Source organism: Pundamilia nyererei, unplaced genomic scaffold, assembly GCF_000239375.1.
Source record: "Pundamilia nyererei isolate P.nyererei 1_Seehausen unplaced genomic scaffold, PunNye1.0 scaffold00048, whole genome shotgun sequence".
Lineage (NCBI taxonomy): Eukaryota > Metazoa > Chordata > Actinopteri > Cichliformes > Cichlidae > Pundamilia > Pundamilia nyererei.
Window position 1 is genome coordinate 1,123,503 of NW_005187449.1, and position 19,266 is coordinate 1,142,768.

The window sequence follows — 19,266 nt, forward strand, 5'->3', positions numbered from 1 at the left end:
GCTGTTCCCAAACCACGATGTCATGTTCTGTGTGAGGATGCTCTCCACAGCGCCTGTATAGAAAATCCTGAGGATCTTTGGAGAGACCCTGAACTTCTCACTGCTGCTCACGCTAATTGTATTTTGTGATGTGTTTTAGGTGAAGAATAAAGCTCCGGCAGAGGTTCAGATCACTGCAGAGCAGCTGCTAAGGGAAGCCAAAGAGAGAGAGCTCGAACTCCTGCCACCACCACCGAAACAGAAGATCACCGATCAGGAGGAGCTCAATGACTACAAACTGAGGAAGAGGAAGGTAAGCGCTTCCATCATATTTTCTCTGCTGGTAGTGTTCACATTGCTCTTACTCATACCGCCCTTTCTGCAAGAATTTTTAACAGCTTTATTTATGTTTTAAAAAGCCAGCATAAAATATTTGAAGTGTGTTGCTCTCTTGTTTTACTTTTGCTCTAATACTCATGCTTAGTTAAACAAGTGTTTGTAGTTTTAATCTAACCGGAAAATTTGAGACGTTTCCAGCACACAAAAATGTTTTTATAGTTTTTGGACATGACGAATATCTTTTTCTTTCAGAGCTTTGAGGACAACATCAGGAAGAACCGGACCGTCATCAGTAACTGGATCAAATACGCACAATGGGAGGAAAGTCTGAAGGAGATCCAGAGGTACTGAGGCAAAATCTGCTGAAAGTCAGAATATTAAATGGCTACAACTTCGCAGGGGTCCAATCACAAACATCTTAGTCTTGGTCGTACTGAAATAAGTGGAATTGGTCATCACATCTTTTAACATTTTAGTAAACTTTTTAGAAATATTTCTCATGCCCATGTGTCTGCATGGTCCACTTTTACCTCACCAACGGTTACCCTCGTTTCAGAGCTCGTTCCATTTACGAGCGGGCGCTAGATGTCGATCATCGCAATGTCACTCTGTGGCTAAAGTACGCCGAGATAGAGATGAAAAGCCGCCAGGTGAACCATGCCCGCAACATCTGGGACAGAGCCATCACCATCCTCCCACGAGTCAACCAGTTCTGGTAGGACTTAAAAATCATTTCATTGCTTTATTTATTTCTTGATTGTTTTGTTTTCTAAAATATCAGCAGGCTTTCACAAGTGGCACAGTCACAATTTTCAGTCCTTTTTTGTAGTTAAAGATTAAATAAATGCATTTGTTGGCTGATACTTTATTGACGCTTATCTAACAATAGAGTCGCTGAGATGTAATCGGACGTAAACGATGTGTTCTAAACTTTGAAAAGTGCATCGTGTGTGAGTGTGAGTCTGCTTGTGATTGTACAGCTCTGATGGAGAGTCTGTGCTGTGCATCTGTTGTCTGTTTTTGTTAAATCTTCTGTGTGTAATATTTTGAATGCTGTTCCTTTGCACAGGTACAAGTACACCTACATGGAGGAGATGCTGGGAAACATCGCCGGCTGCAGGCAGGTCTTTGAGCGATGGATGGAATGGGAGCCTGAAGAGCAGGCCTGGCACTCTTACATCAACTTTGAGCTGCGCTACAAGGAGGTGGAGAAAGCCCGCACCATTTATGAGCGATATATCCTTTTGTTGCTTTACTAACATGCAGGATACTGGGAATTGTTTCCCCACAGTTAAATTCAAACAATATAATAAAACTTTAAAATACAGAAACAAAAAGCGCGATCAGGGTGATGGTCTGAGTCGTCCCACAGAGCCTGAGTTCATTATTATCAGGGCTGTTTTCTTCTCAAAGCTACAAATTATGTTCTCTGAAAGACAACAGAGGTTGCTGTCAGACTTCCTCTTTATATGTTTATGTAAACTATAATATCACTTTTTATCAACTCACCTTCAAGGTGGAAGAATAAACCCTAAAATACTGATTAACCTTGAGGAATGCCTTTTCCTTGCCTCACCTGGTTCCCCGTCTCTGTGTGTGGTCGGGGCTTCACAAGCCACACAGAACCATCTCTTCTGTTGGAGCATTTCTCCCCAGTTTTCTTCATCCTCCACCTCCATCTAGCTGTCTTTACTGTTGCTGAACACTTTATTCATGCTATTATTTTATTCTGATTGTTTTATCTCACGACCTTTGTGATGGTGCGTTTGCCTTAACGTCGCTGCACTTGTCATCGTTCACCCTGAGGTGAAAAACTGGATCAAGTACGCTCGCTTCGAAGAGAAGCACGGCTACATCGCCCACGGCAGGAAAATATATGAGCGGGCAGTGGAGTTCTTTGGGGAGGAACATGTAGACGAAAACCTCTTTGTGGCCTTCGCCAGGTTTGAGGAGACTCAGAAGGAGGCGAGTGCAGCTCAGACTTCTCAAACTTCTTTCTGGCTTTCATTTTGTTGGAGATCATATTGTGTAATGTATTTATTTACTTTTGTTCTCTACCTTTGCAGTTCGAGCGAGTCCGGGTGATCTATAAGTACGCTTTGGACAGAATCCCTAAACATCAGGCACAGGAGCTCTTCAAAAACTACACCATGTTTGAGAAGAAGTTTGGAGACCGCAGAGGTATTGAGGATGTCATCGTCAGCAAGCGAAGGTTCCAGTACGAAGAGGAAGTTAAGGTATCAGTTTTAAGGAATTACGTCTGGAAATCTGTAGAAAGTGGAACAAAGGAGGAAGATGGGTTCATTTTCCTTGTCTACAGATTTAACGCCCTGATTGGTTTGTTTTCTCTGTACTGGTGTAAGAAACAAAATAGGCTTCGTATTTGGGGTTTTCGCTTAATTGTTAACTTGCAGGTTTTATGTCACCTACTCTGCTGTTTGGGAAAGTTACGGGGAAAATGAAATGCTAAAAAAATAAATCATACACTCATAATCCCAGGCAAATCCACACAACTACGACGCCTGGTTCGATTACCTCCGTCTGGTGGAGAGCGACGCCGACGCAGATACGGTGAGAGATGTCTATGAAAGAGCCATCGCCAACATCCCACCCATCCAGGAGAAGAGACACTGGAGGCGATACATCTACCTGTGGATCAACTACGGTCTGTATGAGGAGCTCGAGGTCAAGGTGGGTCCATCATTCGGCATCTTGTTAACCTCCAACAAAGTAAAGGACACAGATCTGAATCATGTTCTCAAGCAACAGACATAACCAGGCTGTAAAGAAATGTAAAACGAGACGTCTGACAGTGATGTGTGCGATTAAACAAAACTCTGTGATGGCAGGATCCCGAGAGAACGAGGCAGGTTTATCAGGCCTGTCTGGAACTCATCCCCCACAAGAAGGTAATTTACACATTAAAGGCCGCACCTCTTCAGTGAAACCACTCATGCATTATAGTAAAGGTGTTCTTGTGTAAAGGTGTTCACCTGATTGTGTCTGTCGTTGTTTTGTTTCAGTTCACATTTGCTAAGATTTGGCTGCTCTTTGCTCAGTTTGAGATCCGACAGAAGAACCTGCAGGCAGCCAGAAAGATCATGGTAAGATTCCTCAGATGCACGTGCAAAAGCACCACACGTTGTGCAGTCAGATGTAAACTGAACGCATAGAGTGCTGTATTATGTTACATTTTGGGTGACTTAATAAGTAGTTTTTAAAAAACGAGCTTCCGTTCATACTTTCTTGTATCAGTCTTTTTGCAGAGGATGGGGGTAGAGCAAAAAGTGTCTTTTAAAGTAATAAAAGCAAAACTTAAAATCAGGCGAAAGAAAACGGAATGAGAACTGCAAAAAGAAAACTTTTGCAGAACAAAGGCGTCTCCTCTTGCTCGCCTCCAGTGCCCCTCTTGCTCTATGCCGAGTTCAGTCAGATGAGTGTAACTCACTGGCTCCACAGGAAGAATGGCATCAGCGTCTGTGTCCGCTTTCTTCTCATCAGTATTTCTCTCCTCAGGGCACGGCGATCGGGAAATGCCCGAAGAACAAACTGCTGAAGGGCTACATCGAGCTGGAGCTGCAGCTGCGAGAGTTCGACCGCTGTAGAAAGCTGTACGAGAAATACCTCGAGTTCACCCCCGAAAACTGCACCACCTGGATCAAGTTTGCTGAACTGGAGACAATCCTGGGAGACATCGAGCGGGCTCGGGCCATCTTCGAACTCGCCATCGGGCAGCCACGGCTGGACATGCCAGAGGTAACTGGAAACCTCTCACACAAATGCTGCCCCCTGGTGGTGAAAGTTAAATAGCATTTTAATGATGGGAGGAAAAGAAATGCCTTCTTATCTATTTTTGGAATACTTTTAAATCAGGGGTCATGTGAAGGAAGAGGAGAAGAAGCCTGGTGAGTGAGATACAGTGGGTGCGTCACAGTGACGCACTCAAGTGTGGTGTTCAGGTTTTGAACTTATTCGACTGTTTTTAAAGCTTCTTATTGTGATTTTTGTGAACATCACATTTCATCATCAGTTTTTACTGTCACAGTAATTCATCTCCTACAGTGTACTCCATTCATAGGACAGGAACCCAGACTAAACAGTTGATAAGCAGCTTCATGTAATCCTGGATTAGTGTTCATGAAGCAAAGTGAGATCAAAGTCAAGCTAGGTTTCTGTTTAAAGATCGTAACATTTTGTAAAATGATCCTTTATTTTAATTTCTTTTAAAAACCTTCCTGTAGCTTCATTTTCACTGAAATATGTTCGACTTCTTATCTCACGCTTGACATTGCTGCCCTGCTGATGAATTCAGTGCACTCACGTCTGTTATGCCCGCAGGTTCTGTGGAAGTCCTATATCGACTTTGAAATTGAGCAGGAAGAGTTTGAAAACACCAGAAACCTTTACAAAAGGCTACTGCAGCGCACTCAGCACGTCAAGGTGAGAGCTGCACTCCACAAACCTGATCCCAGATCTAACAAACTGTCTATAGTAAAAATATTTCATGTCTTTCGTGTGACCTGCCAGCCATCAAGCTCTGTGCTTACCGTCTTCTTCTCCTGCAGGTTTGGATCAGCTACGCCAAGTTCGAGCTGTCGGTGGACGGCCCCGACCGACTGCAGAAGTGCCGGCAGATCTATGAGGAAGCCAATAGGAGCATGAGGAACTGCGAGGAGAAGGAGGAGAGGCTGATGCTGCTCGAGTCCTGGAGAGACTTCGAGAAGGAGTTCGGCACAGACAGCACTAGAGAGCGGGTGAGGAAGCTGCTGCCGGAGAAGGTGAAGAAGAGGAGGAAGCTGACTGCCGAGGATGGGGTAAGAGATGGACATTGTCACAGCTGGATGGTGACAGCCACCAGAAATGTTTTCTCAAATACTGATTTTTTTTTTATACACAAAAATAACTAATGGATTAATTAAAAACCTAATTTACAATAATTGGATCGTTCTTATTTGTCCTGATATAATTCCATCCCATCAGTCGGACGCTGGCTGGGAAGAGTACTACGATTACATCTTTCCAGAGGACGCCGCCAATCAGCCCAACCTCAAGCTGCTCGCCATGGCCAAGATGTGGAAGAAGCAGCAGGTCATCACGGAAGACGACGAGACGCTTCCAGAAAATGGTCCGCCGGCAGCTGAAGAGACAACAAAACAGTCTGTGGAGGCGGCAGCTTCTCCTGAGAATCGGCTGACGACTGCGTCCAGCAGAGAAACTGCGGCTGAGACTGAACAGGAGAAAACGTACGACGACAGAGACGACGACAACGACAGCAGCAGCAGCAGCGAGAGTGAGGAGGAGGAGAAAGGTGGAGAGAGGAAGGAGAGCAGGAGCAGCGAGGAAGATAAAGAGTAAATTCCCCACTCAGGGACTCGAGGGGAGCAGACAGTCTGGATTTTTCTAGTATTTTTTTTATTTTTATTTTTCTTAAACGAGTCTTTATTGTATGTTTTCTTTGTGCGATTACACAAACATCAGCTCAAAGTCACGTGTTGTGTGTTCTTTTTCTAAATGTTCATTTAATATTTACAGTAGATGAAACTCTTTGTAGGACCAGTGGCTCTCTGAGGAATGACAGTTTATCAATGTACGAGTATCACAGAGTCAGAGAGCCACAGTCTGCTGTTATTCGATGTCCTCGGGTCTGACGGGGTGCGGCAGTGGGATGATCGACTTCTTCTCCGTGTCTCTGGACAGAGCTTTCCTCATGTCTGAAGGAGAAAGGCAGCAGGTTTTGTCCTTTAGTAACACACTTCGTAAATTAATAAAAACCATGTAAATTTATTTTAAGTTTAGAGCAGAAGGCACAGAGCTGTCGGTGAGCTGAACGGTGCTGTATTAGAGTCTCTCACTGTTGTTTCAAAACTAACATCAGCAGTTAAATTAAAAATTTAAGTATTCTGTCAGTGCACCGACGTTTAAGATCCACATCTGTCACACCGGTCAGAATGACAGCAATCGGAAAACGATAAAACATCTGATGATGGAACACTGTACAGCATACTGGGGCTAATGGTAATGGCCTGTATTTATATAGCACTTTACTAGTCCCTAAGGACCCCAAAGCGCTTTACACATCCAGTCATCCACCCATTCACACACACATTCACACACTGGTGATGGCAAGCTACATTGTAGCCACAGCCACCCTGGGGCGCACTGACAGAGGAGATGAACCTGAACGAGTGTCAAATTTCTCAAGAGAGGTTGAACTTGAGACAGACCCCATGTGGAACATCTGTCACATGAGAGATATTCAAGTCCTTACCAATTTGAAAACAAATTCGGGTGGCTGTGGCTCGGGAGGTAGAGCACGTCATCGACTATCTCCAAGGTTAGTAGATGACCTGTAGTTGGTTGGTGGTTTGAGGCACTTTTGGGGGTCAAATGCACTCTAATACAGTTCAGATACATGTTGCTTCATGCAGATCATAAAAATCAGTTGTTTGCATCCTGCTGCAGAGGTCAGAATAATTCATGATGATGCTAAAAGCTGCCGTACATCTGTGCACCAATTCAAGTCTCCTGGATTGTTTTAATATTGCTCATTGCTATGGTAACGTCTGTGCAAATCACATCAGCTGTGAATTTAACAGCTGGGGAAGGCAATAAAGGAAGCAACTTTCTGATTGGCTGCAGATGCAGTTAGAAACCTTTCTGAGATAAAAATGACTCTGCTGCGATCTTACCATAAGCATCTTCATCTGGCTCTCCATTGCTGGCAGAGTAATACTCTATGACTGTCCTGTACACGCTGTAGCCCAGACGTTTGTACATGTTCACTGCCACCTGGTTGGACACTCGTACGAACAGATCCACGAAGAATCCGCCTTTCCTACAACAGGTCAAAGTCACAGACGTCAAAAATCAAGAGATTTGAAAATGTGAGGGATAGGCTCGCACAGTTTTCATCCCAGTCCTGATACGAACCTCTCTGAGATCTCCTCCAGCATTTCCATGAGTTTGGCGGCCAGGCCAAGCCGTCTGAACTCCGGGGCCACGGACAGAGCGGTGACGTGGCCGTGCCACTCCTCGCGAGCCACAGATCCCTCCGCCTTCCCCATAACTGCAAGAAAGTTCCACATGACCTCAGACTCAGGCGAGAGTTACAGGATTTATTTAAAACTGCCCAGGATCTGTTCTAAATCTGCACCCTCTGTTCAAACAGGCTTGCGTATAGCTGCAGGTCTGCTCAGCACGCTACCTTCAGTGTCTAAATCATGTCAGAATGAAACGGCACCACATGCTGTACAAATAAATGAATCAATGCATAATTAGCTTTAGTCATCCATAACACACTTCCTTTGGAGGAGTCATCTGTAGCCTGTCTCCAAACCTTTGAACGTTTACAACTCAATAAATGTGTGAGAGTTTCACAGCATCACAGAGCAGTCAGGTTAGGGCTCATCTTTCCATGGATCAGCCCTCTGTTATTCTAGGCTTTTTGAAGGCCTCCCCGTAAAATGACCTGCTGCTCTGACCTTTCTTTTTTTTGTGTGGTACATGGAAAAGCTGCACATGAATCAGGTTGGATATGAAACAAAACAGGATCAGAATCATGCCCTGCCCTTGTGGTGTCATCGCTGCACAGAAGTTTTGTTCTGATTTTAGTTTGAGGGGGTATGGACACATTTTGGACATGGCAGAACATATGTAGACCGACACTCCCATCCTTCTCCGCAAACTACACCCAGATGAGGTAAATACAAATATATGTATTTTCCTGTATGACTTATTATTATGTCATTTTAGAGGCTAGCATGGTTTCTCGAGAGTTAAAAGATGACCTTAACCTCTGTGGAGGCAGGAGGACTTACTGTAGCCCATCAGTTCTCCTCCAGGAGCCTCAGCAACAATAAAGTACTCCGGCCAGTGAGCGAGGTACTGCAGGTAAAACGGGATCCCATACTGGAGGTCAAAGGTTAAAGAAAACTATCCAGAGTAAGAGGAAACACACTTAAAATACGCTTTATATAATGTCAGGTACTCCTTATTATTACTGCATCGGTGTAATTAAATGTGGATGCCATCCGCGAGTGGGCCCTGAAGCTTAAATAAGCAGAACACAGGTAAAGGATACAGTCTCTGTGAGAGGATCCAGGTTTCTGATGGACAAAACACACAAAAACATCAATGAGCCGTTAACATTCACATCCAATTATCCATTTCCTACCAAGCCCTTTCGTTATTCTAACATGGAGAGAAACGAACAAAACTCAACAGAAATAACGGCAAATTTATAATTTTTAGCATCACATATGGGCATTTAAGTTACGCAAATAGCCTAAATGTTTCCGTTGTGTCTATAGGAAAATTCGGCATGTCTTTGCTCGACTTACACCCACAGACTTTAATTCCACACACACATATAAATACACAGCTTCTTCTTAATCCTGCGTGGTCTCGGTGTGCCGAGTATGTAGCAGCTTTGCCAACAAAACTATAATTTTCAGTTATTAAACGTAGAAGGTTGTTTATCAACATGCTGAAAGTGTTGAGGTCTGTATGACCCGAGTCGCTAAATGATGTGATTTTTGCATGAAGTTTGGTCAGGAATGGCGCAGCCGCACACCGAACACACAAGCTGCATCCATTCCCATCAGTCACACCAGAAACAGCGTTAAATTACAGCTTATGTGCTAAAAGAACGAAACCCTACTCACATATTGTTGAATTTAAACAAATCATCGCATGTAAACGGCCGCAGAGTTGTCATCTTGGCTCACTGTAGCGTGACCTTTCACCCCATAGAGACAACGAGATATCGGCTACCTTTAGGAGGCGATGAAAAAGGAGCAGCGTCCCCAAAGGGATAAGGCAGGTACTACACTATTGACAAAAACTAGATTTTTAAGGGTTTGTAATTTTACCGTCGCAGAATCAGCTGATTAATTTCAGTATATTTAAGGTTTGACCTTCATGCTATAAAAACTGTATTTGAAAAGTATTTTTACCCATGGCAGCTTATACGATGAGCCTGGTGTCAGAATGTATGTAAAAAAAAAGACCTTTCATATGCTTTAACTTTTGTTCAGCCAGCTATCCCACATGGTGATATGACCCTCGAACGTTTGTCCAAAATGCACTTTGAAGTTTTCTGCAGTGAATTCTCAAAGAGCAGGTCAAACATCCAGAGTATCGGTTCCTCTGCATCACAGATGTTAAACGGGTGCAGTTCAGCTGTTAAACTATGATACTGATACTCATATAAAAACAAACTGCAAGATTAAGTCTTTGCATTGTGACTCTTGGGTTGCGTGTAATATTTATTTGCAGTTTTTAACGGAGCATAAAGTTATTTTTCAGTTGTTTTTCATTGTCCTTATGCATTTCAGTCCACTCCTATGTACTTTGAGGGCATTTAACTCAGAAAATATTCACAATATGAATGTAAAATTTTGCATTAAATAAACTTCAGTAAAGCTATTATTCTTTTTCTTAATTATTCTGGGGGTGGTCATGTGGGAGCCTTTCTCATATTTGACTGATTTGAAAACTTCGAACAAAAGCAACAAAAAATGTCTTTCTTCTGCCAGGGGAGGGCGCCATATCCAAATAAACAGAGACTTGAGGACAGACTAACAGTGAAGCCTCTGTAATCTGTGTGCAAGGATTAATGAGACATTTAATCTTCTTAATAATAAGATATTGTTTGGAGTGTTCGTGTATATGCGCAAAAATAAGAGAAAGGAGAATCCAGCAGGGAGCACTATGAGAAACCTTCTGAGAATACGTGTTTCTCTTGGCACAGACCTCACGTTCATCTGCAGTTTCTGTTGGGTGGGTTCTTCTCTGTTGTCTGTTTTAATTCACCCGAGCATGTCAGCCCCGGGCCACTTCTGCTATCAGCCCACACCCACCACAGATCATTTAACATTTTAAAGTACCCAGATGAGCTGCAGCTCCCATCTGAATGAAAACCAACAGAAAGGAATCTGCTGTGAAAGATAACATGCTGCTTCTGTGATTAAACAGTGCTGAAAACCACAGACAGAGACACAAAGAGAGTAACTGCTACCTGTCTGCATAAAATAACACTAATGCTGGAGAAATATTTAAGTAATAAGCAGCAGGGGTGGTTGGAAATGTGTCTGTGCTGAGCTGATGAGAGCTTCTCAGCCTCCAGGAGGTGCTAAATAGTCCATTCTTCATTTCGTTGAACATGATTTAACAGCTGATTTTGTTGTAAAAATGGTGGTATGATAGACACTAAGGTTATAACACAATACAATTTATTTCTAAACAACATTGCTGCACTCCATTCCTGTACCTTTTGTTTAAAATAGTTTAAAAGTAACCAAATGTAATAAAATCTACCTTGAGCTGCTCCCGTGTCAAAAGAGGCCACCACAGTGGAACCGAACAAAAGCTTGACACAGATTGTGTAAAAATAACCACTTAACCTTTGTGTCTAAAAGATACCAAATGAAGGTAAACTAGGGCTGGGCTGTACTTTTGTGTAATACCAATTTGCTCCACAAGATGGCGCAGGAGGTTGACATCCACTGGTCAAACATTGCCCCCTCCTGGTGAAGGTTTTACTTCAGTTCTTATTAAAAAGGTCCTTTAAAAAACGTAACGGCATTTTTGTTTAGTTACATATGCTAAATACAACACATGCCTGTCAATGTGACATGTAAATGTAACAGATTTTCTTATGTTGCCTTTTTGTCATATTGTTTATTGGTTTGAGACAAAAGTTTTTTGTAACATGTTAATCCTAGTTTTTCATCAGTTAGGATTGTTACAAGCTCACATGTATACATTTGAGGGCTCTACAACTACCTTTAGATTAGTTGCGAGTTAAGATTTATTTCATCTTAAAGTTACAGTGAGTCTTTTTCTGTTTTGTTTTTTTGTTATTTAACAGGAAAAAAGCTTGTATGCTCATAAATATCCATTTATTAGTGTGTATTTACATCTTTTAAAAACTGATGTGTAGTTGTAAACTTAGAATTAATCTATTAAAAATACATAGGAGCAGGTTTGTGGAAGCCGCCACGTTGCCGTGGCTTCCACGTGGAGGAGATGAATGCCATCATTCCGTCTAATTATGTTTTGGGTAGTTGCCTAGAGATGGACCACATATGTAGTAAACCTTACAAGTCACTTTAAATATCAAGACCATAAATAGCTCCTTCAAACTATATAGCCCCTGAACTGAAGCCAAGGCTCTAAAACAAACATAAAATAAATAAATAAATAATAATAATAACAAAGTTATTTATATAGCACTCTTCAAAACACAGAGTTACAAAGTGCTTCACAGTTCAAATAAGAGCCACACACTGAAGATAAATGTACATGTTAAAACATACAAACACATAAATACACACATAATCAGCCACACCGACAAACATTTATTCCAACATACACACATACATGCACACATGGTTTCAAACTATGGCAACGAATGAAGGGAACGGATTAATGAAACTCTATAAAAAAGAGTTTTCAGCATTCGCTTAAAACAAATAACCGATCTGATTGACTGAGGAAGGCTGTTCCACAGTTTGAGCGCTACAACCTCAAAAGCACAGATCACCTCTGTTTTTAAAATCACAGCGAGGATAGGAAGGCCCTGGTTAGACGATTGAGAGGTCGGCTGCATGGATAAGATGTTAGAAGCTCAGGTAAATAAGCAGCTATATAAGTTAATAACAGAATTTTATAGTAGATCCTGAATTACACTGAAAGGCAGTGGAGGGATGCAAGGATAGGTGTAATATGAGACTGCCAGCTAGTTTTGTTAGCAGCCTTGCTGCTGCCTATTGAAGATGAGCTTTGGAGGACTGAGAGACACATGTGAAAAGTAAATTGCAATAATCAAAGTGTGTACTAAAAGTTTAAGATGACTTACTGACATTAAAAGTTTGATTTTCACAATATTTCTCAAATGAAGGAAACAAGACTGGGTGATCTTCGAGATATGATTTTCAAAATTCAGCTGCTGATCAAAAGTGATACCAAGGTTTTTAGCAGATGATTGTATATTATTGGTGAGGGGGCCGTTGTACTGAATACCTGCCTTAGCTGCCTGGGCTGAGCACTGGAACCTCAGGTCTACAGGAACTGAGAATTAGAATAGATCCCATTAATAATGGCAAAAAACAAAATCAAAACAGGAGACAGGAGAGGTTGTTGAGCTCGACAGAAAAATGTCACTGTGTGTCATCTGCATAGTAGTGGTAGGAGATTCCAATAAAACCATCAATTTGTTGGCTCAGCGGTAACATATATAAAAGAAACAGAACTGGTCCATGGATTGAACCCTGGGGCACTCCACATACGAGCATTACAGATTACAATATACATCGATTAATAGGAATTCTGAAATATTTGTTTGATAAGTATGAAGAAAACCATTTGAGAGCAGTGCCACTGATGCCAACCCAGTTTTGTAGTCTGCTAATAAGAGTAGCATGATCAACAGTATCAAAGGCCGAGCAGGACTAAAATGGGATGTTCAGCCTCATCCGAGCGCATAAGGTTGTCGTTAGTAATTTTCAATAATGTCTGTAACCGCATTGGAATTTATCAAAGATGTTTCCTTCAACAATCTGAAGGAGCTGACAAGCATAAACTTTCTCAAGGAGTTTGGAAATAAATGAGAGTTTGGAAATTTGCCTTTAATTGTTTTAAACAGTGGGATCTAAGGAGGGGTTTTTTAGTAGAGGAAAGATGCCGGCTGTTTTAAAGTAATCTGGAACTGACTGATAAAAAGGGACTGATTGACAATAGAGAGAAGCTGGAGGAGATGACAGGGAGAAACTCTTTAATGAATTTAGGAGGCATGATGTCGGTTTGGCAGGGTAAAGTGCGGATATGTGAGACGATATCCAAAAGAGCTATTGAAGAAATGGTTTGAACTCAGACAACAGAAATGGGTGAGCGACTTGGGTGGTTAAAGTGGTACAGACTTGAGCTGTGATCTGATACTGTTGATCTTGCCGGTGAATTTTTTCGCAGTCATTAGAAGATATTGGAGTGATAGCAAAGTGAGGAGGATGAAGAAGTTTGTTGTTGGTATCAAATAAAAACTTTAGATTATGTCTGTTGTTGTTAATCAAACTAGAAAAAATATACTACTACTACTACAACTACTACTACTAATAACAATATTAATAATACATTTTATTTATAGGCACCTTTAAGACCCTCAAGGTCACCTTACAATAATACAATAACAGTAGCAACAGCAAAATAACATTTAAACATAAGGTAAAATATGCAGTTCTCGTGTATTTTGTGAGTTGGATGAGTGTAAATAATAACTCCTTCATATGGAAATAGTGAACATGGAGATTAGTCTTTTTCCATCAACATTCAGCTCATGATCATTTATTGCCAACATAGTCAAAAGTACTTATCGTCAGGAGAATAGACATTCAACCCTGCCGTCTGCAGACAGCTATGGGCCGGCTAAGCAACAACAACAACAGCTGGTTGTAAGTTAACATTTCGCCAGCTAATATTTTTTTATTAAATCACACTTTTCCTCTCATATATACACTGCATTCTCACATTATATGAGAGTTAATTCAGAAAGGTTCAGGACATCCCCACTCTCCTCCAATGACACCTTACTGCTATCACTGGACAGAACTGAGCTTTTCTTAATCATCGACTCTTATTCAAAATGTAAAAGCACACTCCAGAGTAAATTGATGTGGAAACCCAGCATAATGACAGCTGAGGTAAACAGTGTGCTGACAGCCTACACTCACTACAGATGAACAGTGGCCAGACTTGTTTGAGCTACAGCAACCACTGTAGTTAGGATTCTGTTGTTGTTGAAATGGGAGGAGTTAAAAAAACAGAACTCAGTTGATTGCAATCTTTTGTCCATTGGTGAGGTTTTACACACTGTACCTTTAAAATTGTGAAAACTTGGATATTTTTGGAGGAGATAGCAAAAAGAATTTAATTGATACCCTTAAAAGTTGGAAAATATCAATGTTCACAAAATCATAACTCAGGTTGCTGCGTTGAATTTGAGAAAGTTTTGACAGTTGGGTTTAAAAAATAATCATTAAAGAGGCCCCATAACAAAGGATTACAACAGCCAAGCAATTTCAGAGTTACTTTAACAAATTTTGGGAGCAGAAACTTTAGAAATAAGGGTGGATTTTTTTTATGTGCTTTGACAAATTGTCAGTTACTGTATTTTGTGGTATCTACTGTACCAAATTATAGGTTCAGTTGGAAGTACTGGTGGTACCATCCCTCAGTGCCCTAATATTTTAGGACTCATAGGGTGCTGTGTAAGACTAAAATCAATGATGGTCTAAGTGGAGTGTATGAACATGTAATCATTTGGGGGAAGTTAATAATTTTGGGGTCATTTTGCCTCTGCACACCAGAGTTGCCAGTATCATACAGTGGAGTCTTGATAATGTAACAATTTATTTTGGATACCTTAAAAACAGATGAATGCTGGAAGCCACAGATCAACTTTGGAGCTATTATAGTAAAATCTACATCCTGTCCTTTTAAAAAATATAATAAATATCTGGACTTCCTTTAAGACACTGCATGTATATTCTTTATATTATGAGTAACCTTTCAGATCACAGAGTGGAACTGAGTTGAAGCAGCTGCTCCAGCTTAGTGAGCTCCTGCCAGGACCCCAGAAACTTCAGTTCCGGCCCTGGACTCCAGATTAAAAAGGAAAAGACTGACGCGGGGTTTCGTTTACTAGACTGTGTAATATTTTCCCGTTGATTCACAAAATTTAAAGTGGGTAAAAACCTCTGACAGTTTTCCCCCACTAATCCCCCGCGACCCCGCTCTGCTGCTGTCTCCTTGCGGCCGAGACGCACAGAAGCCCTTCATCACCGGAAAGGAATGCAGAAAACTATGTAAAAGTTTCCGAGTGTGTGAGTCCTTCCGTGCTGCATTTTCAGAGGTTACACATCACTTTTGGCCCGGCTGGATGTCGTAAGAGCTCGCGGCGGGGTAGGCAGAGCTGGGAGCAGCCCCCCTGTTAAGTAGCAGATTGTGTGGAGACTCTTCCCACTTGGAAGGAGGCTCGCCGACGCGTCTGGGAAGCAGAAATCCGCGGAGCGCCCTGACTTCAACTCCGTACCACCTCACTCTCCCTTGTGTCGGGCTGGGGGTCTACAGCGAAACCTTTATCCTTTTAATTTTTTTTCTTTTTGAGCAAAACTAAAATTCAGCCAGCCATCTCTATAGGTCAGTCGTGCATGGTTTTTACATTTTTGGTACCATCTGTGGGGGATTATTTTTGTCACGATTTATTACAGGCTTTTTTCAGGTTTAAATATTGAGTTATCTGAATTCAATAATATTCCATTCATTTCTATATTTATTTGGACTATTTTGTGAATGCGTGGATTATTTCTCGACATTGCCGTGCGTAATTGCGCACGGCGCTACAGCTCAACTCGCCATTAAGATAAAATGGAAAGACTTTGTGCCCGTTAGAGTGGGTCATTTTCATCAGGCGGAGATATGAAATACTTGATTGGAGTCTGCAGAGTTAATGCAACAATAACTCGAGCTCCTTTAGAAAGTGGAAAAACGGAATTTTACGGGGAAAGATGAGCTAATGATTTGCTTTTGTGGGATTTTTGTGGGAAGTTTTAAAAGTTTCAATATGTAGATTTTGGCGAGTTTTACACATTTATACATATGAAGTCTGTCGTGTAAGTCTTTTGTCGCTGCTTGTGGAACTTTTTCAAGCGTCAGGATGACTTTCAGACTCATTCCTCTCTCCAAAGCGGCGTATTCTGATAACTTTTCAGCCTGATGTAGATTTGAATGAAGATTAATGAGCTCCGAGGTTCTCGTTCAGATAGGATTAACAGTCTTATGAAGCCCTGAGGGAGTTTAACTGCCTCCTTGGTTCCTCTCGCAGTTTCATTCATGCACTGCTGAGACCAGCGGAGCTGAAGATGAAGAGCAGGCTCTCTCTGGCAGCGGTTGCTGCCGTCCTGGCACTGCTGCTGTCCTCCTCTCAGGCCCAGGAGCAAGGTAAAGCCGCTCCTCCTCCTCCACTTCTTTTAATTCAACACATCTGAATTCTTCCACCTCCTCTCACCTCTGTCTCTCCTCTGCCTGCTGTGTGTAGCTGCACTTTTAGTCTAAATGAATAAAAAAAAATCACTGAAGCAAATGTGTACCTGTGGATTGATTTGTTTGAACTTCTGATTTTAACTTCTGTTTGATGATTTTTTGTGATCCAGTGATTCACTTTTCCATCAAGAATTTCTGCTTGAAGAGAAAAACGACCTCAGCTTGAAATACATTGAGTTTGAGTTTCTAGACGGGAGGGTTTTTGTATTATTACTTACTACTCAACTTAATGAGAGCACGAATGCAGCTCAGATTTAATTGTGTAGTTAGATGTGGCTTCATGTTGGTGATTAACAAAAAAAAAAATCAGATATACGGTGAGAATATCATCACCTTTTTCCTGTAATTGAAAACCAAACCAAGCAGTCTTGTTCTTAAATGTTGAAAGAAAAAAAATGTGATTAAAATTAAACGCAGTCTAAGTTTTTAACGCCAGGTGGCGCCGTTTATCGAAATCCCCGACTGCCTTTTACTACAGATTACATTCCTCCAGTTTTAAAAAAGTAGAAGAGGAAAAAAGGAAAAAGCCCAGGCGGCACGTAGCCAAGTTTCCTCCCTAGGTCTTTTCTCCTGATGGAACGGAAAGACAAAATATGAGTTTCGCGTTATTTTCCAGAGGTTTCAGAGGTTAGGACAGGAGACAACTGGCTGCACTGAAATCTGGATCATCCCAGAATAAAAGCAGAAGAAAGCACAGTTAAAAAAGAAAGAAGGAAAGTTTCTTCTTCTCTCCTTTCCAAGAGACTTTCTGACCTCCTGAGACCCCCTCTCTGTCTTTAATGTCCCAACGGGGGCCCCTGGCTGCCTTTCCAGGGGTCACGGCACAGTAATGGGTCACATATATTCCACAATAGTTTGATGCTAGGGCCGGACTTAAAGGCTGAAACACCTTGAACACAAAGAAGCCTCCAAACGGGAAGGGCTCGGCTCCAAACAGTCCCATTTCAGAGCAAGAACTGCAGAATAAAATCAGTTTAGAACCGAGCCCTGGATGTGTTTAAAATGTGGATGAATGTGCGTGTGGATGGTAACAGTGTGTGTCTGGATTAAAAGCTGAAGTTTGTCGGGTAGTTTTTGGCTGTGATACCCCCCGTTCGGAAACAGAAGCAGCGGCCCCCTCCCCCACGCGGCCCTTGAATTGATTCACCAGGTTGGTGGTTCCTCCATTTTTAACGTCCTGTAACCTTCCCCGGTCAAGCCTTGACCCCCCAGGTCTTGGCTTCACGACAATATTTTACAGTGATATTCTTCACCCCTCCCCCACACTAACATAAAAACAACTGGTTGGTGGTCTAGAAATCCCGGCTAATCTATAAACTGTAGCTAGATCATCTGTATTTAGATTTATTTAATCCGTGCAGCTGGAAAGGTTGATGAGATGATCACAAACTCCGGAGCTCAGGTTACCCGCTGCGAACATGTGCTGATAAACTTCCTGCAGCATGAAAAGATTAAGAACTAGACACAGTTTTTCCACCTGTTTGTTACATGCAGAGGTTTATCGTGCATTTTTCTTTACAGTCAACCAATCCCACAAAAAGACCCAAACTAACAGCAGATGTTTCCTTCTGGTAATAAGTCACCTTCTTTAATATTTCTATTTGCTATAGAGCTCCACCGTAGACCTCGGAACACTGATGGACTCAGTTTTTGATTCTGGCAAACATGGGCACCATATTTGTGTTAATCTGCCTCTAAATATAGTCCCAAATGTGTGCTTTCCTGTATGTTCGCCAAAATCTTCAGCTTTGAACAGCTGTTTTTGGAAATTACTCAATCACTTTGAAAAATATAAACCACTTGGGAGCTTTGTGTGGGATTTATTGACAAGAAAGAAATTACTGAAAACCGTTATTCTCATTTGTCAGGAACAAAGTTACACTTCCTGTTATAGAAACAGATTTGTCTCTGCTTTTGTGCCTGAGGCAGACAGACAGTTGTGTTTATATTCAGCTATTTAAAGCCATATTGTGACTGAATGCCTTTTTTGTAGCACCAAGTTAGAGTCAACATCTTTGTGTATTATCTTGATAGCAAGCTAGAGCATCATAAATAAGCACCCCAACCTGAAGAATATCATTTTAAAATATTTCTTTAAAAACAGTCTGTGGTCCCTCGTGTACATGGAAACTTTTTGTTCATTGTCCTAAGTTGTTGTCAACAACTTTTCATGTACACGTGCATGATCTGCTTGTTTTGTTGCTTGTGGAAAGAAGTTGATAACATACGTTTAGAGACATGCTCTGTGAATAAATATAATTACTATCCTCCATGTCAATTTGGTTTGCTGGTTAACATGACAAAGACCAGTGGTTCTTAAACTATGATCCGAATCCTAGAAGTATTCTTGGAGTCTTAACTGTATGGTAAATTTCCAACAAAGGTAGATTATGGATCCTTTTTTTTTAGACTTAAATAGTTTAAGAACCTCTGGTGTAGATTCTTTGGAAACATAAGAAAAAGATGTACACATGTCTGCACTCACATTGTGTATTCTTTTATGAGGTTTGCAATGGAGACAATGAGAGTGATGACTCCGGTCTTTATCCATTGTATAATCAGCACTTTCTTGGTCAATTCAACATCCTGTGTTGGATTGAGGTCATGGACAGACTGCTGGATGTCCGTCAGTCCATGTTGGAGTTAGCTGACAGGAGGAGATCGTGACTGGTGATTTTCAAAATTAAAAAAAAAAAACGACATCACCAGCCACAAACATTTCAGGATTCAAAATATTTAAAAGGTGTTGTTATCTGCATCCATGAGAGGTACGGAAGCAAACACAGGCCAAAACAATTGAATATTTTTTAAATGTAATTATATTTTATTATTATTACTATTATTATCATT

The 19,266-nt window shown here is 41.4% G+C and overlaps 3 protein-coding genes across 3 annotated transcripts in view; 2 read left to right on the forward strand and 1 right to left on the reverse strand.

Moving 5' to 3' along the window:
• The window catches only part of crnkl1 (crooked neck pre-mRNA splicing factor 1), an 8,091-nt gene extending 2,340 nt beyond the window's left edge, over positions 1 to 5,751 (forward strand). The window contains exons 2-14 of the mRNA XM_005732732.1: positions 140 to 292; positions 571 to 662; positions 875 to 1,033; positions 1,388 to 1,554; positions 2,105 to 2,283; positions 2,385 to 2,555; positions 2,818 to 3,009; positions 3,168 to 3,227; positions 3,342 to 3,422; positions 3,835 to 4,074; positions 4,657 to 4,758; positions 4,884 to 5,132; positions 5,299 to 5,751. Of these exons, the coding sequence (XP_005732789.1) occupies positions 140 to 292; positions 571 to 662; positions 875 to 1,033; positions 1,388 to 1,554; positions 2,105 to 2,283; positions 2,385 to 2,555; positions 2,818 to 3,009; positions 3,168 to 3,227; positions 3,342 to 3,422; positions 3,835 to 4,074; positions 4,657 to 4,758; positions 4,884 to 5,132; positions 5,299 to 5,673 (2,220 nt within the window). The 3' untranslated portion in view covers positions 5,674 to 5,751. The remainder of the gene's footprint in view (positions 1 to 139; positions 293 to 570; positions 663 to 874; positions 1,034 to 1,387; positions 1,555 to 2,104; positions 2,284 to 2,384; positions 2,556 to 2,817; positions 3,010 to 3,167; positions 3,228 to 3,341; positions 3,423 to 3,834; positions 4,075 to 4,656; positions 4,759 to 4,883; positions 5,133 to 5,298) is intronic.
• On the reverse strand, positions 5,744 to 9,105 carry naa20 (N-alpha-acetyltransferase 20, NatB catalytic subunit). The gene is made up of 6 exons (XM_005732730.2): positions 8,982 to 9,105; positions 8,399 to 8,423; positions 8,136 to 8,226; positions 7,249 to 7,384; positions 7,008 to 7,153; positions 5,744 to 6,029 (listed from the first exon to the last, which is right to left on the reverse strand). Exons 1-6 carry the CDS (start codon positions 9,032 to 9,034, stop codon positions 5,944 to 5,946), a joined length of 537 nt encoding a protein of 178 aa, XP_005732787.1. The 5' UTR covers positions 9,035 to 9,105; the 3' UTR covers positions 5,744 to 5,943.
• Positions 9,106 to 15,254: 6,149 nt separating this feature from the next.
• Positions 15,255 to 19,266, forward strand: part of col12a1b (collagen, type XII, alpha 1b) — a 148,033-nt gene continuing 144,021 nt past the window's right edge. The window contains exons 1-2 of the mRNA XM_013910747.1: positions 15,255 to 15,513; positions 16,199 to 16,314. Of these exons, the coding sequence (XP_013766201.1) occupies positions 16,236 to 16,314 (79 nt within the window). The 5' untranslated portion in view covers positions 15,255 to 15,513; positions 16,199 to 16,235. The remainder of the gene's footprint in view (positions 15,514 to 16,198; positions 16,315 to 19,266) is intronic.

Bases quoted from the DNA above. Each gene is read 5' to 3' on its own strand.
- naa20 (XM_005732730.2), bottom strand. From the start codon at position 9,034: ATGACAACTCTGCGGCCGTTTACATGCGATGATTTGTTTAAATTCAAC. The intron at 7,154-7,248 runs GTTCGTATCAGG...GACCTGTTGTAG, and splicing joins CTGGAGGAGATCTCAGAGAG to GAAAGGCGGATTCTTCGTGG. The intron at 6,030-7,007 runs GTAAGATCGCAG...TTTCTCCTTCAG, and splicing joins GCCAGATGAAGATGCTTATG to ACATGAGGAAAGCTCTGTCC.